This window comes from Mercenaria mercenaria, chromosome 13, assembly GCF_021730395.1.
Source record: "Mercenaria mercenaria strain notata chromosome 13, MADL_Memer_1, whole genome shotgun sequence".
NCBI lineage: Eukaryota > Metazoa > Mollusca > Bivalvia > Venerida > Veneridae > Mercenaria > Mercenaria mercenaria.
The window spans coordinates 40,063,753-40,082,412 of record NC_069373.1 but is presented as its reverse complement, the minus strand read 5'-3'; the positions used below and the strand labels follow the sequence as shown (position 1 = coordinate 40,082,412).

Genomic DNA, 18,660 nt, shown 5'->3' with positions numbered 1-18,660 from the left:
AATTATCAAAATTACTTTAAAAGACAATTTTCAGTTTAACAAAAGTGTTTTATTAAAAAAAGAAGAGAATTATGTTAATTGCATTATTGAGTAAAGGTGTATAAAATCCTATTATTGAGAAACAAAGGTGCTAATAAGAACATTATATTTTACACTGAAACTTGTTAATTGACCCCTTTATGCTGGTGAATCGGGCTTTTGATACTCTTAATTGGCATAAATTGGTGTTTGTTTACTTAAACAGAGAAGGGGTCGCTAGGGGCCATTTACCCGTTCCCTTTTCACCCTACAATTGTTTGTCCACACAGAGAAAGAGCCGCTAGGAGCCATTTACCCGTTTCCTTTTCACGTTCAAATTGTTTGCTCACAAAGAGAAGGGGCCGCTATGGGCCACCGGTCCCCTTTTTTCATGTGTGTGTGTGTGTTGAGTTTCTTTACCCTCGCCACCGGTAAACCATATGGGCGAGCATATCTACAATTATTCTCCTCCTCCTCGTACATCGTCTTTTCATCTCTCCCGTTATAATACATCATTTAATTATCATCGTTGTTATGTATCTTCTGTTGTGTGACATCGTGATTATATAACATCTGTTATGTGTCATCGTGATTATGTAGCATCTGTTATGTGAGTGTCTTCTTAATGTTGTTGTCATCGCTATTATTTCATCTACGTCTTTAACGGTCTGGTCGCCTGTTCTTCATCTCGCCCGTCGTCCCCGCGTTGTACGTCGCCTCCACCAACTGTCTTGCCCGAAGTGTCGCATCTGGAAGCCTGGCCCCGAGGTCCCACCTTGTCGATGAACCAGCTGTGGTCAACATTGATAGGCCCCAGAGATGGTAATCCGGCATCGAGTCGGGGTTCGGAGCCAACATCAACCTCGTCGATGAACCAGCTGAAGTTTTCCGGCTAAATGGCAAGCGACCGTTTCGATAGGTGAACCGAAGTATAACAAAGCCGGAAGGTCCCTCAGAGATGGTAATCCGGCATCGAGTTGGCCGGGATCAACCAGACCCGGCACCCCGGTTGTAGAAGAGAGGTCCAACACGAAGGCAAGTAGGCAAGATGAAGCTCAGCGATGAATGTCCCCTTTTTACGGCCACACTCCCTGGTTTTCGTCATGTGACGCTAACTAGATCAGACGTTGACCTAGTTAGGGCGCTGACCCAGTTAGCGCCATATGTGCCCTCTCCGCGACGTGCACGCACCAAGGAAGTCGGAGAAGATGTATGCTTTTTTCATGCTAATACTCCCGTTGACCAATCGCAAACAGCCTCACTGGCACCCAATCACAGTTGTCTACGTCATTTGCACTCCGCCTCCTATTATCTCACAGTTGATATATTCTTCTTGCATCAATTATTTTCAATTCTGTTTGAAAACAAACATGGCTTTTCTTGGCTCTTGTCATTTGAAGAAAAACCAACCTGATGCGAGATCTAGAACCTCAAGCTGCATATGCGGGGCGAAGCTGACGGGCATAATGTTCACACCAGAGTACCGCAACTTTATGAAACGAGTAAACCGCAAGAATCCACCGTACGTCGTCGTTCATCTCGGTGATAGCGATATTGCCGGCCTGCTGGCAAAGAAGAGACTCAGTGATGGCCAACACCCACTCCTGCAGGAAACCAGACCCCTTCGGGTTGCGAAGGAAATTATACGAAGCCTGAAGCTACTCTGGGTTCTATAGTAAATAAAGAATAACCTGATTTAGTTATATTCAACCTGAAGCAGTGTGTTTTCTGCAGCAAAACGGCAGTGAATATGTTTGAGTTGATTTTCTCAAAAAAACGTCGTGGATGGCAGACACTTTGCTTTGCAGGAGATGTTTTCAGAGAGATATTCTCCGCTTGACCTAAGCATAAATTATTAAAGCCATCTATATTTGTATTAAAATGTCACTTACCCTCCTTCATACATCGTCTGACTGTACGTCTGTCGTCTTTCCTTTTGAAAACATGTATTTTCCTTTTTATAACTTAAAGCCAATTTTGCGTACAAATGCTAGGCCCGGATCCAGAAATAGTTGAATTTTGAATGCAGCTTTGATGAGTATAAGTTACTTCTCAGCCGAATAAGAGCGTTGAGGTTGGGGTTCGGAGATGGGGATTTGACCTCAGTACTCTTATGCACAAGTGGTCTACGAATAACTATTATCAGAATTTCAGTGCCTAGCTAGGTCTGTCATGGTACCAGAGGAACTCCACGAACAACTATACTATTGACGCTATGCGCTAAGATTATTTGTTTATTGATATATAATTCACTTTTCTCCAACATTTTTTGTTTGTTTGCAAAACACAATAATTTACAGAGTGCACATTAAAACAGAAAAGAAAGTACGGTTTAGATAACTCTAGCAGTAGTTAGTTCCATTTCATTCGGAAGTTATCTCTCTTACACGGTGTTCGCAATGGATTCTCTCCATTTAAAACATGTCAGACTATTATGTATACTGGAACTCGTTTTTAAAGATACATTTGCAATCAAATATATGGTTACATTCATCGCCTCCCATGTATCCATATTCCATACGTCAAAACACATACTGACCCATTTCATGCCAGCTCTGCATAGATACCACAAATACGTTACCACAAATATTTTGATTGAGGTATAGATTTGCCACACCATGTCTTGAAAATTTTGAACTGCAGATTACGTTTTACGCATGTATGACAATGTTTTGATTGCAATGATTTGCACGGCACATAAACAAAGATTAACGTTGATTAAAAACTGCTGCAATGATAAACTTGCTTACATTTCAGTGCAAGCCAAACATTTCTGCTTACCATATTGTCTATACCTTATGTTTCATTCGTTAAAATACGTAGATCAGTATTTCTGCCAGTTTTGACGACACCAAACCGAAAAGACGACATTTAAAGTATTAACATATCATTTTTAAGTAACATTTTATTCTAGATATTCCCAATAAGTTTTGACACAACCTCAAAAACTGTGCGTTTTCAAAACCAATCAAACATTAAGTTCGTTGCGTGCTGAATATCTTTATGTATTTTTATTTGGTTCGTGGGAACTCTGTTTTCCAGTAAATGGTAATGCAAATCTATATTAATGATTTTAATTGAAAAGTTATACGGCTGTGATGAGCTTCTCGAAAGATATTTTCCTCTGTTTTGACCCTACATGTTTTACTTTAAGATTCTCGTTATTCATATATTGCATCGGTTTCAAAAAAAAAGAAGATATATGAGGCATTGTTGTTTTGCAAGAAGTTTACTTTAAATTGTTTTAATTTGTCTAGTAATGTTTCTGAAACTAAACGAACGCCTTTAACGGAAGTTAATCAGAGTTTGGTTAGCGAAACTTCAACGTCTGACCATATACGGCTTGTTCACTTAGTGCTTCATAAAAGTTAGGTAGATTTTCCTATCCTGATTGCCAAACAAAAGATAGTTATTTTAGCTTTAACAGAAATTTGAAAAACATACTGTACCTAGGGAATGCTATAAAAGTAAGACCTACTGTATTATTCTTAGGACAGCCGGCACATTTTTATGCAATCTCGCCAAGCATACGCATGTTTTTGACAACACAGAATTACGTCAGACGACATCAGCTTTTTCCGGACAGTAAGCAGGCTTATCTTGAAAACGAAAGTCGCATCTGCATAGGTCTATAGTCAAGGGTCACGCGCAGGGGTCACCCCGTCTAAATGTATGAGCGTGAACATCTTTCTCTGTTTAGCTTTTTAAATATTTACATATTGAAGTTTAAAGCTTCCCGCCCACAGTGTGATCATTTCTACATATTCAATTCCACCAAGTTCGGAATAAAATGTCTATATGACACTCAAAAATGATAGAGTGAGAACGTGAGTGTAAGATATTAGTAGAAAAGCAAAAAGAAGGCTGATTTTCTACATTGATTCTAAACCGTTACAACCAATGATACTGTCTAATGTCAGCATATTCTAACATAGCAGCACACATATTTTATCGAATTTCGAGAGAGAGAAAATGGTCTATACAGTGTGAATGAGTCGCTTTTAATGTAATCATCATATGACACTTACATATCTAATTATTATGAATGCCTTCTTGATAGTACAAAGGCAATCTTTCATCTTCTCTTGAGTGTTGAGCATAGTTCATCTCCATTAAGTGGCCGAGCAGTCCTCAGTCCTTCATCTTTCTTTCATGATGTAGTTATTGAACTCTCTGAAATAAGCATTTAAGTGCTGGGTAGAACCACGATACTATAGGCGTGAAGTCGGATGTAGTCTCTAAAACTACACAAACTGCATTACTTTTTCTTTCTAGTTAGCTACATTTATGCACATATCCTTAACGTCTTGACATAAATGTTTGTTGTACTAATATTCCCATTCACGCTTAAAATGTTTAGTTTTGATAACTCATGAAATCAAGGCGTATGTTTTATGCAAGACAATAAGCAGAACATATGTAGGCTCTGTCTACAGCGATTCTACAATCAACGGCCTTACCAAATTGACCTGACCTTATGCCAGACTTCATTTATCCGAGTATTAATGAACCGGATTTCATGTGCAAACTTGACGTCATAATGATCTCTTACCGGTCCGCGCGTCAGCATTTGTTTATGGCAGTGTATACATAACTTGACTTTCTTAAAAACTTAAAGGATGAAAATTCGAAATTATTTCGTACTTTCATTATCGTACTTTTCACCATCGTTGTTTCGTTGTTTCAACTTTTCTACATCGTGGTTTCGTTTATTCGATTTTTCACCATCGTAGTTTTGACTTTTCTCCATCGTATTTTCAAGTTTTCAGCATCGTAGTATCGCATTTCTGTAGTCCATGCACACAGGCCTGTGACATGTGATACTACCATGTTGAAAAGTCAAAAGCACATTGGTGAAAAGTCGAAACTTCGATTGTGAAAACTGGAAACTACGACGATGAAAAGTCGCAATAACAATACCACGATGCTGAAAAGTCGAAACGACGAAACAACATTGCTGAAAAGTCGAAACAACGAAACCACGAAATGATACTTGAGTAAGATGACGAAAGTAAGAAATGCTTTCGACTTTTCACAATCGAAGTTTCGTTTTTTCAACTTTTCTACATCGTGTTTCCGTTTATTCGATTTTTCACTATCGTAGTTTTGACTTTTCTCCATCGTATTTTCAAGTTTTCAGCATCGTAGTATCGCATAAATTTCTGTAGTCCATGCACACAGGCCTGTTTACCATTACACGAGGTAGAACGTAAATCACGTCGTGTGAAGATAAAGGTACTTTGTTGCTATTCCATTCGTCCATTTTTTAAACTTTGCGCATGTTTGACAGGAATGTGATACTAAAATGTTGAAAAGTCGAAAGCACGTTGGTGAAAAGTCGAAACTTCGATTGTGAAAACTGGAAACTACGACGATGAAAAGTCGCAATAAGAATACCACGATGCTGAAAAGTTGAAACGACGAAACCACGAAATGGAACTTGAGTAAGATGATGAAAGTAAGAAATGCTTTCGACTTTTCACAATCGAAGTTTCGTTTTTTCGATTTTTCAACATAATAGTTTGATGTTTTCAACATCATGTTTTAGACTTTTCACCACCGTAGTTTTGTATTTTTGTCATCGTGGTGTCGACTTCAAGTTCGCCATGATCGTAGTTTCGTTATTTCGACTTTTCAAAATCGTAGAATCGTTCTTTCGTTGGTTTGAGCTCAAAATATGCGGCGATGGTCTTAACGGGACACCATAGTGTTACATAGTGAGGGTTAAGTAAAGAGTGACCTTTGATGAGAACCATGAACCTGTTTAAACTCACCACCCATACGCTTGCCACTGTCCTTTCCAAGGCATTGTGTTTTCTCCTTTATTTGAATGTTTAGTCCGTGCTTTTTGCAGCCGTTTTACTTTATCTAGGTATTTTTGTGTAAGTGTCACTTGCACGTCCAAACATACATGCAGCATGGCTTCGTGTTCTTGACCTACATTCTCTTGTTTCAAAAGCAGCAAACGTTGTTTTATGTTTACTCATTTGTGAACAATTATTAGGTCAAGCTTCTGTCTGAAGATATTGCTCAAAGTGCAGAAGCAGGAATTTTCACTACATTTGATTAAACGTATTACAAGTGAAATTAGTATTTCTTTTAGATTTCCAACCACAATTGTTGATGGACGCTATTTCTCATAACAATAGGATGTAGGGTAGTTTTACTCAGATATTTATTTGTATCGGCGCTTATTTTTACACTAAACAGACGAGATTCTATGTGCAATAAATGGTGATGAAATTTTATACCAATTTTATTATACTTATATACGACTACGGTCTGCGTCCCGAAGGATATCTTTCTTCAGTATTGGAACCATACTTTTGTATGAATAATTCGCCTTATCTATGTATGGTCTCCCTGGAGAATCGTTTTTGACGCACGATATTTTAAAGATTTTTTTATACTACACATGTAATCATTTTCATCTTTTTTTTGTGCGAAAGTTACTCAAACTTGTTTGAAGTTACATACTTAAGTACATTATACATGTATTTAATGCAACCTTCACATGACACGACACTTAAATCAATAAATTGCAACGCTTAATTGCTTCAAAATACAGAGTTCATGCAAGCTTTTATGTTGACTATAGGAAAGTGACAAAAGAAAATGTGCTTTGTGTCAACCATATTTCATCTTTCTGTCATCATCCTTCAGTTATTGACTTCGTGAAACTATTGCTTTCGTATACAAAAGTAATTAGTCATTTATAAGTGATTTCTTGCATTATGATGGTGTAAGGGGCACGTTCCTTTCCAGGTCGGATTGTGGACATTGGATATGGACTATCAAGGGGACGCTTTAAAACACTCATAGCTTCTTAATTGAGCATCGTTTTTCTTTCTGTGCTTTTCTACTTGTAATGCATAACGTTGTAATCAATTTTTGTTGTGTGTACGTACATCTTATCAATATCTTTTTTTTTTAAGTATAAAAATTGCTGATTTTCCCTATTGAATATCTTGTCTCATCATCCCTAATTTTGAGCGTAAAATATACGAGAAAGTTTATTTCATTCAAATATGTATGTATTTGAATAACAATTTCAATAAAATATACAGTACAAGTTCTATAATTCCTTTCACAGATCATGTGACAAAATACAGGTTTCGAGAAAAAAGGTAGAGTACTTTATTAACATTTTGCATTTTGAATTCATAAGTAATCTCGTTTTTGTTATAACAATCTTACGACGTTGTAAAACTTAGGCTGCTGGCGGCAAGTTATTCTGCCTTTGTGACCAGTGAGGACCAAGAGCCTGCACATCCGTGCAGGCTGATCATGGTCTGCACTGTTCGTCATTCAGTCAGTACATTTACAGTGAACTCCCCTTCGAATAATAAATGGTATTGCCCAAATTGAATGAAGAACCGGTCCATTTTAGAAATTTAGCAGGGTAAATGTTTGTTACTTTATTTTGTTTAGATGAACACAGTACAGTTATTTCGTATCTGGGGGATTATGTATTTTCTGAAAATACAATGTCTGTTCGGATTTGTATAATTTAGTAAAATTTAACAAAAATATGTAATACTATCAATTCAAATTTATATTTCGTAAATAGTTCACTTGAAATATTGTGATGTCAGCAAAACACAACAAAGGAACATTTTTCAACTTGCCAAGAGTACTTGGGCATGGTGATGCTTGCCGAACTTTAACGTCGCGTGACTTGGATCTGTCTCGAATGAAGAAGAATGCCAGCTGGCACACTTGTCGGTTTTCGCAAGTGGCTGGTGAAATGAGAATATATGACACTCCTCAAGCTGTTATTGTAGGTTCAGCTGCGAACTTTCCCGGTGGATTAAATTCAAGCGGAGGTTAAGTACAAGATATGGGTGGTAACGGAAGTGACAGAAATCATTTTCAGAAAACAATGTAAATAGATATCCAATCCAACAACTTTTATAACGTATATATATATAATCAATACGGACGCAAAGAAGACTGAGGCGGTGAATTGTGGTTTTGATTTTACTTAAAATTTCTTCGCGCTGATTAGACTTTGACGATAAGCCCAGTTGATAACGTGTGCAAAGATATCAAATATAAATTCTTACTTTAATCGTGGGTTTTTCAGTCATGGGATCCGTTTGAAATAGTTGTTTAACTGAATTGTTGGTTCTGTGTTTAAAAATTGTAGTAACAATAAAAGCTAATGATAATAAGCTAATATTGCCAAGATTTGCTACATAGTTAATGTACAGATGAATTTCGATATACAAGGTCCGGCTGTTTTAGTAACAGCGGTGACTGTCCGTCCTAATACATATATTCACCTCGTTTACGACAAATTCAACAAAATGAGACAACGAATTTCAAATCCGCTAACAGGAAAAATTATGGGAGGTGGCGACATGGACTTGATTCTCTGTATTTTTATGCTTGTTCTTTGTTTCTTTGCTGGCTGACTTCATATGGCATGCTTTCAACGTCGCTCTTCTCTGGTATGTTAAACGTCCTAAGCTTGTTGCACCTCTCTTTTTAACATTTTTCCACTATACTCCAAAATTTGCCGATGTCAGCAGCGTACTTTAAGCATAAGACATATGCATTTTCAAAAGATGTTCATATATTTGCAAATTCCTTTGGATTAAAGAAGCCATATGGCAGTTAAGTGCGTTGAAACAGGTGGTATACCAGTAAGCAACTTTGCGCCAAAAGGTTGGGACCTTGATTTGAATTATCAAACATTAAAGCATATGTTTTACCACCCCTTACTTTTCACGGATATGGAACACATAAATCTTTCCTCAGGAAAACATTTTTTTGTAAGTATGATATACTAATGTTGATACACAATCAAAATAACGTTTCTTTGAATTTCTTTCATCCAAAGGGTTCATTCGAACACCTGAACAACCTTTCACGTCCGGTAAGTTGAAACTTAACGCTCTAAAAATTACGGACATATTTGGAAAACATCATGGGTTGCAGAAATTGTTATCCGTAATTTGCGTTGCATATAAAATTTACACAACGCTAAGCTTATGAGTTTTTGTAAAAAAAATCCAGCCAAAATTAAATTAGAATAGCCCACTGTCTTCATTTATGATGATTTCTTATCAATAATCGTGAATGAAGGTTTGTTGAAATTGCGATCAAAGTCAGATCGAAACCCGAGACCTCCGTGTTATGCGTTTAGGGAGCTGGACGCACAAACCCGCAGTAATTTTGTCATAACTTACATAGATACGGAATGATATCAATATGCTTTTTCAACATTTTTTTTTTGTGTAATATAAGAAACAACTTATGACATAACGAATGGATTTACGAATACAAAGAGAGATATTTAGTTTTATACTGCTTTCTTATTTTCAGCAAGACCTATTGCTTCAAAGGAACTTTAGGGAAAACGGAAAGTAATGTAGATTTTTAGCCCGGGAGTACTGTAGTCCGAAAAGCATCGCAGTTCTGATACACGTGCGTCGGGATTCATTAGAAGTTACGCAGTTATCATAGCTGTAACCCCATCCCCGTCCCCCATACGTGTGTTTCCGCTGTAACCCCCCGTCCCCGATACGTGTTGTAACCACATCCCCGCCCCCGCCCCCCATACGTGTGTTCCCGCTGTAACCACATCCCCGCCACCCTATACGTGTGTTCCCGCTGTAACCCAACCCTGCCCCCCATACGTGTGTTCCCGCTGTAACCACATCCCCGCCACCTTATACGTGTGTTCCCGCTGTAACCCAACCCCGCCCCCCATACGTGTGTTCCCGCTGTAAGCCCAGCCCCCACCCCCATACGTGTGTTCCCACTGTAACCCCACCCCCGCCCCCATACGTGTGTTTCCGCTGTAATCCCTCCACCCTCCCCCCCTCCTCCCTCCCCATACGTGTGCCTCTTTACGAGGAATATATTCGTACCTGTAGCAATACTGCTGATGCGAAAACCGTGTTGGTCAATTGGCCACAGCGCTAAGATACTGCTGAATATCCCCCGCACTCCAACAAAATGGAAAATTAACATAAAGAAGTGCTTATTCATTAATTTGCTTGGATTTTTTAAGAGTATGAAAGCATTATTTGTAAATCAAGATAAATTCTGCCGAGGTTGGTATTTAAACCAAAACCATACATTTCTGTGACACGAAATTTCCTTTACACGAAATTTTTTGATGTCTAAAAGATAATTTCTCCGAGACACCTACCTCGCGAAAAAATATCCATCAAATTAGAAGGAATAAAATAAGGGTCGTGCTAAATTACCGCAAAAGTTACGTTTTCGTTCTCAAAGTGGATGTTGTTATAAACAACTGCATGTCAAATTAGCACGTAATTAGATAAGCTTGACTCGTGGCGCCTACAGATAATTCTTAGGTGCATCTTTTAGTTTTAGTCTCAAAGAAAAATGGCCTGAAAAACATTTTTCTGAAATCTTAATGAAGTAATTGGAATATGCCATCATTAACAACAAAAATGAGCATAAAAGAAAAACTTAATGGCTTCTTGTTTGATACAAATAGGCCTAGGGCGTGCCTGTAATAGTTAGAGCGCCATTAATTTGTTCTCCCACAAAAAACGCATGTCAGACTTAAGTACACTGTATGATAAAATCTGTGATTTTCAATACAGTCTCAATTGCTGATATTTTTTTTCAAACTAATTATTTCACAGATTGACATTTCACGTTTTACACTCAGTTCCAAAAGAAAGTGTGCACTTAGTTTTCTGTTATTTTTCTCGGTTATTTTCATGAAAACTTGTAATGTTTGGTACCAAAATTTAAATCAGTTCGTAAACAAATTGGTGTGCATTTTAGATTTTGAGTTATACCTGAGAGTTAGTGTATGAAAAAAATGAAACAAAAACGTCGGGGAATTTTTGAAATATTTAAACTTAAAAAGTGCACACTTTCTTTTGGAACTGAGTTTACATCTCTTTCTGAGACAGGGTCGTTAGATTACTGTAAAATCATATATTTTCGTGAGGCTAAAAGTTTGCTATTTTTTTAAAGGAAGGTAGATTATTCACGATAAATTACCAACTTGTAATATAAAATTATAGGCGTGTCTATAACGATAATAACCTGAGAGTATAATTTTTTTCGCAAATTTGCTTTTGAAGATAGCGAAAATAACTTTAATATTACTTCGTTTGTGTTGCTTTTTGCATGGTACTTATTGCAAAAGGTCCTTAAGACTAAAAACAACTATATCATATTTAAGATAGTTCATACTCATGACTTTGCAGTTACCTTTGCAGAAAGTCCTTATGGCTTGTCCGTTATATGCCAACATTAAAAAGCCGCCATTTGTTTAGCCAAAAAGTTAGACGGTTTCATAGTAAAATAGGTGCAATATGAGATGATACTTCTTAACACCAAGATGGCACGATACCAGGATAATTTTTTAACGTAGAAAACAACCAATCAAAGACATTGGTTGAGACTGTTAAAGAGGTGTAATGAAATGTGCAACACCTTGCCCGCCCCCTAGCACCGACTTAAGCGGACTTCTATTAAATGGGTATTGAGTAGACTCCATGATCCCAGAGGACCAGAAAATATAACAAAACTGAATCCAAGTACTGGGAGACATTTTGCATTAAAAATTGCTGTTGCATTTAATAAAATTTGTTTGAAGATCCTTTGAAAGCGTAGAATGCTGGCAAAGCGTTAATTTAAAACCAACAATGGTACAAGAAGAAGAAGCCATCTTTGCGGATAAAACTTAGTGACAGAAGGCCATTGCATTGGTGTCAGGGGAACATTTGAAAATTACCATTAGATGCATATAATCGCGCTGTTTTACCGGTAATGCACGAGAAAGTGATGGTCGTTTGAGCTAAGTAACGGTGAGTACTCGTGAATTATGTATTTTAGTTCAACTTAAAAGGAGCGTATGAGCAGACGAGGATTCACTTACAGTTTATTACTGTCTTGGTCGGAGCGTCCAGTTCTGCATGTACAGGTTGAGCGCGGGGTAAATATGGAAATATTTTGAAAAAAAAAATATTGGTGAAATAGCACTAAATTTTTTCTTAAGAACATATAAATTATTTTAACAAATTCATTAATAATTTTACTAGTTTGCTAAAGTAACTGCAGTTCTAAACCACCTTACATTTGAAGCTCTGTGAATATCTTACCCGCTTGTTTTTGTCTTTAATTAAGGTAAGTATTCTTGCTTATTGGAAGATGAGCTCAATGAAATCAGAATCAAACACGGGGTTTATGTTAGCGTAATGTTTATTGGGTCTTTTCAATGTATCTGTATAAAAGAGTTCCGATTAAGCGGTGCTGGGGGACGGGGATCGTGAAGGGTTTGAACATTTCATTACCTCTCATGAACAGATTAAGTCAAACAGGATCTGTTATTAGTTTGCAAAGGTTGCCATTTATGCTTCCAACGATTATCTGCTTTAAAGAAATATACAATTCTCGTTTATCAGTACAGATCAACAGCATCCACATCTCATTCACTGTAACAGTAAAAGTTCATGTCTGGACAAATATCGGCATATCGATCCTTATACACAATATAACACAGGCAGGAAATTCCCTCTGACTCACTTAAATCATATATAATTTACTAGACAGCATCCTCTATTTTCCTTGTGCATTGTGTTAGGTAATTAGTATCTAATTATGTAATGGAAGCATGTGTATATATAATATAATCGCCAGTTAAACTTTCGCGGTATATATAACTGTAGCCGACTTCTGTACCGTATAGCGAGTGCACGAAATACCTAGTGACTCATTTTTTTGTTCGTTTGATTAAAACTAAACGTTCGCGTATTGAAAACATCAGTTCTACTCCGTCACTGGAGAGTTAACGTACAACATACAAATTATATTATCATGTTTTGTGTTATATTGATGTGAATGAACGTAACAGACAAAACACCTGGTTTATGTTTTTGTTCCTAGGGGGAAGAAGGGAGGAACTACAATATTATTGCGGTTACATTAAAGGATTTATGTGCTGGGGATATTTATTCTTGTGATTTATATATTTTACACAGCTTAAAGAAAGATGAAGTGCGAATATACTCAGGTGATACACATACTCGTTTCGATGTTATCTTTTGGTAAGTATGAAATATATCTACCTGCTTGTTCATATACATCAATCTTGTTTCACAGACTTGATGGCATCGGTAAACCAGTTATACATAATGTCATTTTCACCTCGTATGATGCTTTCCAGAAGTTGTAAAATATTACGGTTTGATTAACTTTAAATATTGAATTGCTGTCATTCTTTTTAGCGCACATGTTTTATTATATACATTCTTTTTGTTGCCTATATGACCCTTGATTTATGAATAAAATCTTGAAATCAGTGAGCTGGCTAAGTCTGACATCTTAGCAGAACTTCGTCAAATTAATTTAACTAATGAACATAGTGAAGGTGGACCTTGATTCCAAGGCAGACACGTTTTATTTCATAGTTACAAAATTTGTGATTGCGACAATATTTATCAACTGCCCTGTTTTGCCCTTGAACATTCAACACACATAAATTAAGTAAATAGTGGTGCATGAAGGTATAGTTTTATCAGTCATTAATCTGATAAAACGCATACACTCAGTCAGTAGTCTAAATCAGTACAATGCTCATGATTATTTTTTTTTAGAAATATTGAAGAAAATAACACACACCAACTTACAATAGAATGTTTGTTTGATAATTCGTACACGTGGTTTTACAGCCAATTTAAAGGAATGAAGATATTTGATATTTAAATTGTAATTGAATGAGTGGTTTAAACAGGCATTCAAGTATTAAGTATTACTTGTGTGGTTGTAATGTGGCCTTGAATTTTAGACTTTGATCATAAACAGCTTAAAACTGACTTATATTTTCACACTTTACATCAATACGCGTTTTATAAAGATATGTACAAACAGAAATGATTTAAAATGATACTTTTTCTCATCACTTTTTTAGGAAAACACTGTTTAAGGTGATGTCACTTTTTGAATTCCCGGTGAATAACAAAAAACCAAAGAATATTCAGTTCTTTCCAAAAACTGTTTTATTATGATTCAACCAAATAGTTTCCATTGTCTACCAGAAAGGAACAATTCTTACATCTTAATATTGAGATTTGATACCTTTATAACAGACAGTAAACTAAAACAATAGACATTCATATGTGACGCCGGTGAGCTCAACAAAGCAATTTCAAGCACAAATATTAATGTGGAATGTAAAGTAAGTTACACACTACAGTATCCGTCCAAGATACTTTCAAAAACAATGCATTTGCAGAATAGAGAGATAAAAGTAATTTTGACAGCTCGTGAAAACTAATGACAAATTTTGACAGGTATATGATGAATCATGACCTAATTAATTTTTTTCTGTTAATTCTAACTTCCAGTTTGATTTTCATAAAATGGGTATTCTTTATTGTAGCTTACAACTCATACATTAAAACAATAAAAAAATATATTGTTACCTCACTGTCGTTTTGTCTATCCATCTCTCGTACGAATTCCTATTGTTTCAGTCATTTGTCAGTAATTAGAGCAACTCACAGTGTTCCAATCATACAAAACACATCCCTTATTTTCACATAGATATTGAGGATTTATCTAATGAGCACATGTATTGGAAACACAATTTCAATACCGATTGTGTATTGTAATAATGCTAAACTATCTCAGCCGTGACATCTCCTTAACCTTATTTAGTACTCATTTGCCCCATTTCCGATTGACCAGCTATGTAGCGCGAATCAACAAGGTATTTGATCAGAATTTCACACTTCTAAATCCATGTTTATGAGCGGAAACAGTCATTGAGACCAGCAAGTGAGTCTAGGCAGGGAATACAATACAGAAAATTGTCGGGTAAATGCACCGATGTAATAAGTTCAGAAAGATTTTATCCTGGCAGAGCAAACAAATAAGTGAACACATGGCACTAAAATATTGTGTACTTCAGCAGACCTTTTCTTTGTAAATTACAACAAAATAGAGGTTCTCTGTAACCGTAGCACACACCACCTACATACACCCTCTATCATATACCACATTTTCTTCACCGTCTAACACAAAAATCGTCCCGGCCAGCACGGCAAGTACAACTCGAAGCATCAAATTGTTGACATATTGTTTTTTTCTGAAAGCCTGTTTCCTATACAATGCCCCTTGAATGTTCATAACTGATGCAGTGAATGACGTCGGATGGGTACAAGTTTCATATTTAATACAACAATACTGGCCCCATGTTCACAAAACATTTTTCGTTCTCAGATGAGTTTGAGAGAAAATTTTACTAGAACTTCAAGATTAAATTCCAACTGGGACTTGTCATCTATACTGAACAGTTACTTGAAAATAGTCGTTAACTAAACATTTCATTTTATAGTTTTACTATCAAACACAGCTGAGACTGAAAATGTTTTGCGTCGGTCAGAACACTGAGATCATCGAGTGCATTTAATGTATAGATCTCTATAAAACAGAGTCAGGAGAAAAAACAATACATTTTCTCATGTAGAAAAAAAATCAAGCTTATCTGAGATTTAGGCACATGGAATTCATTCAATATAGCGTTATAATAGGTGGAACATGAAGGGTGTTGTACATTTCATTATATTTCACGAACGGAGTTTGCTGTAATTTACCATAGTTACAGATTTTATTGACTATCGGTGAGTGTATAATTCAACCATTCGGTTGCTAAAGCGTATTCCAGTCATTCCCAGCACGATAATTTTTCGAACATACTTGTGTACATGTATGTCAAATGAAAAGGCTTATTCACTAATGAAAGAGTTAATGGCTTATCTATTGTGATTTCCAATTGCCTTAATTGTCTTATTTGCATGAACCAGTCTCTGTAGACTGAAAACACTTCCTTTAGTGCTTAAGCAATCGACCAAATGCCTATTTCTCATGTTTCACATAAATACGTACAAATTGATTTCAAAGATTTCTCAGACTGATACGGTCGACGACGTTTTCATATCGACTCCACAAAGGAATAAAGATGCATCTATTTAATTTACTTTGTTGATCAAAGCGACGTCTAACTACATGTAAATTACCATTTAAGGTAGCGTTAACAATAGTAATAAAACTTGTGTATTCTTTAGCAGAGAAAGCAACTAACTGAAATAAAATATTACTTCGTTGAGAGAAAATCATTTGTGCAAAGCAATTCACGTCTCACTAACATTTAATGGAGTCCATTTTACTAAGCAATGATAACGGTGCTGAGCCCAGGGAAAACAGTAGAACATTTGAAATTTATCTATGGGACTAGGAATAAATGATCAATAGTAAAACCACTTCTGGAATTTAGATTTACATGACATAGCGAATCCGTTTCTTCAAGCCCGCTCGCTATGTTACTTAGATTTAACGTTCTTTTCCTGGTTATACATGAAGCCGTTCTTCTTTATGCGCATCTGTTTAGCGTCCGCTCATAGCCCATCCTCTTTAAAATGCCTTTTCTGCAAAACCTCTGTACAGTGTTGTATAAGCATGTATGCAATATGACATGTCAACAAATGGCAATATGGAAAACATTGACCCAGCTTAAAGTTTTCAAAAACTTTGCGGCATGTATCAGTTCGGCAATCAACGTGATAATTTGCTATATGAAAGAGATAGAAGGTGTGCGGTTGCGGCTATTGAAAAATCTTCCTAAGTCCATATTTATAGTCTTTGTAATTAAAAAATATTGTCCTTTGTAAAAACCTAAAATGTTCAGTTGATAATTGAGTGTTTTCTCGAGACCTTGCAGGAAAATTCAAACAATAGGGGTTGAATTGACTTAAAATTCATTTATGCGGCTGTCTCTATCTATATCTCTGGTTGGGATAGAGCTGATACAAGGCTTCTTATATTTGCATTGTTACTCAAGAGATGCATTCTCACCAGAGAATATTCCTGTACTGGCACAGCGCAGCATTTCGAACTTGGCCTCTGTGTGCTCAAAGTCATTTTCATTCATTTGTTTCCAAAATTATATTGATGGCAATGATTCCTTAAGCACGATGACGCAAGTGTCAACTGGGCAATAAACTTTCGTTTGTACTGACAATATATTCATTATAAATACGCTACGGTTGCAGAACGCAAATACCGTAAAACTCCACTCGTCAAACACTAAAAGGAAATTGCTTTACAATGCATGTATTTACTTACTGCAGTAGTTAAAATATTTAAGAAAAACATCAGATAACTGTAATATTGACTATGCTTCTCTAGAATAATATTAAAGTAACACGTGTTAGAGTTGGTTTATATGTGTTAAGAGTCGGTTTATAGGGAATCGATCTTACCGATTTTCGTCGCGAAGCGACGAAAATCGGGATCGAATCCCACTACGGTAACTACGGGTTCCAAACAACACATACATCCAAATAAAAAAATAGGGAGTTCCGGGTTTAGACCATGGGCTGCGACGACCCCGATGAAATTCGGGAATCACGGTCTTCGTTAATTTTAAAAGCGCCCGTCAGATCAGTAGGCGAAACGCAATATCCGCACAATAAGATGTCTGCGACACGAAAGATAAGCTGTTAATTTTGTTGCGTCAGAAGCTAATCAGCCGGTAACGTGACTAAAACTGAAAATAATTTGTGATACAAACATGCTTATTTCAATAGGGAGTAGCATTTTTAAAGGGCGACATTTTGAACATTTTTAGAGTGGAGGGATACACGTTACACTGGCGCCGACATTTTCAAAATGATTTTGAAAATTTGAGGAAACAAAAACATTCTCCAACGGTTCTTCAGCTCGGGGAAATGAGAGAATAGATTCACCTTTGTGTAGCTTTTCAGGTCGTATTTAATTCCTTTCCGGTACTTTAGTTTCTTGAACTTCTTTGTTTTTAAGCCTAATTCAATAAAAATTAAGAAATCCGTGATTTTACTTGCAGGCATGACCGATTAATGGAATTATTTTACTTTTATATAGAATATGGAGGGCACTCCATTACAGCATGTGCAGGTTTGGGACCTTTTTGACATTTTTAGAAACGTGAGTAACTAACTTTCCTTTGGGTATAATAATTATGTAAACAAACACCCCACCCAAAAAAAAAGCTAAAAATTTCCTTATTTCATACATTTTTATTTATTCATCAATTTGAAATGAGCCTTTTAGATTATTATTTCTTAATGCGAATTCCTTTTTCCCCAGCATAGGCGTAGAAGCAGGGGGGGCCAGCGTGGGCCAGGCCCCCCCAAAGCTAGGAGAGGTGCGGCCAAAGTATAGTTTGGCCCCCCAAAAATATTTGGAAAAGAGAAATAATTGCAGTCTAATATAACATTTACTTAGCATCATATAATTCTTTTCAACCTGATTTCTGATTTGCATTTGGCCTTCTCTTTATTCGACTTGTCTCTTTTCCGTAGTACTGAAATCTGTACGCGCCACACCAAGAATTTTTTTACATTTTATAAAAATGATATATCATTGAGCGCAATCACTACACTTCCGGTTTGAGTGCCCTGCAAAATCAATGGGGGACAAAACTATTAAGCCTGTTTACGCATGTGAACATTAGTATTTTTTTGTTTTCATTGTCCCATTCAAGGGAAATGATATTTCCACAACGTTATAACCACAATTAGACAAATCAGTGCTAACTGATTGTATGTCCAGGGCATCAACAGAAGAATGTAAAAAAATGGCACACTTAATTAGAACAATACA

At 36.4% G+C, this 18,660-nt stretch overlaps 1 protein-coding gene and 1 long non-coding RNA gene across 2 annotated transcripts in view; one reads left to right on the top strand and one right to left on the bottom strand.

Moving 5' to 3' along the window:
- Positions 1–1,290: 1,290 nt before the first annotated feature.
- On the bottom strand, positions 1,291–14,880 carry LOC128547898 (uncharacterized). Its single transcript, XR_008366752.1, has 3 exons — positions 14,442–14,880; positions 4,047–4,191; positions 1,291–1,688 (listed from the first exon to the last, which is right to left on the bottom strand). It is a non-coding gene; the product is annotated as an uncharacterized LOC128547898 (long non-coding RNA).
- LOC123528659 (uncharacterized) overlaps positions 12,654–18,660 on the top strand; it is a 45,788-nt gene continuing 39,781 nt past the window's right edge. The window contains exon 1 of the mRNA XM_045308551.2: positions 12,654–13,064. Coding sequence (XP_045164486.2) covers positions 13,010–13,064 — 55 coding nt within the window. The 5' untranslated portion in view covers positions 12,654–13,009. The remainder of the gene's footprint in view (positions 13,065–18,660) is intronic.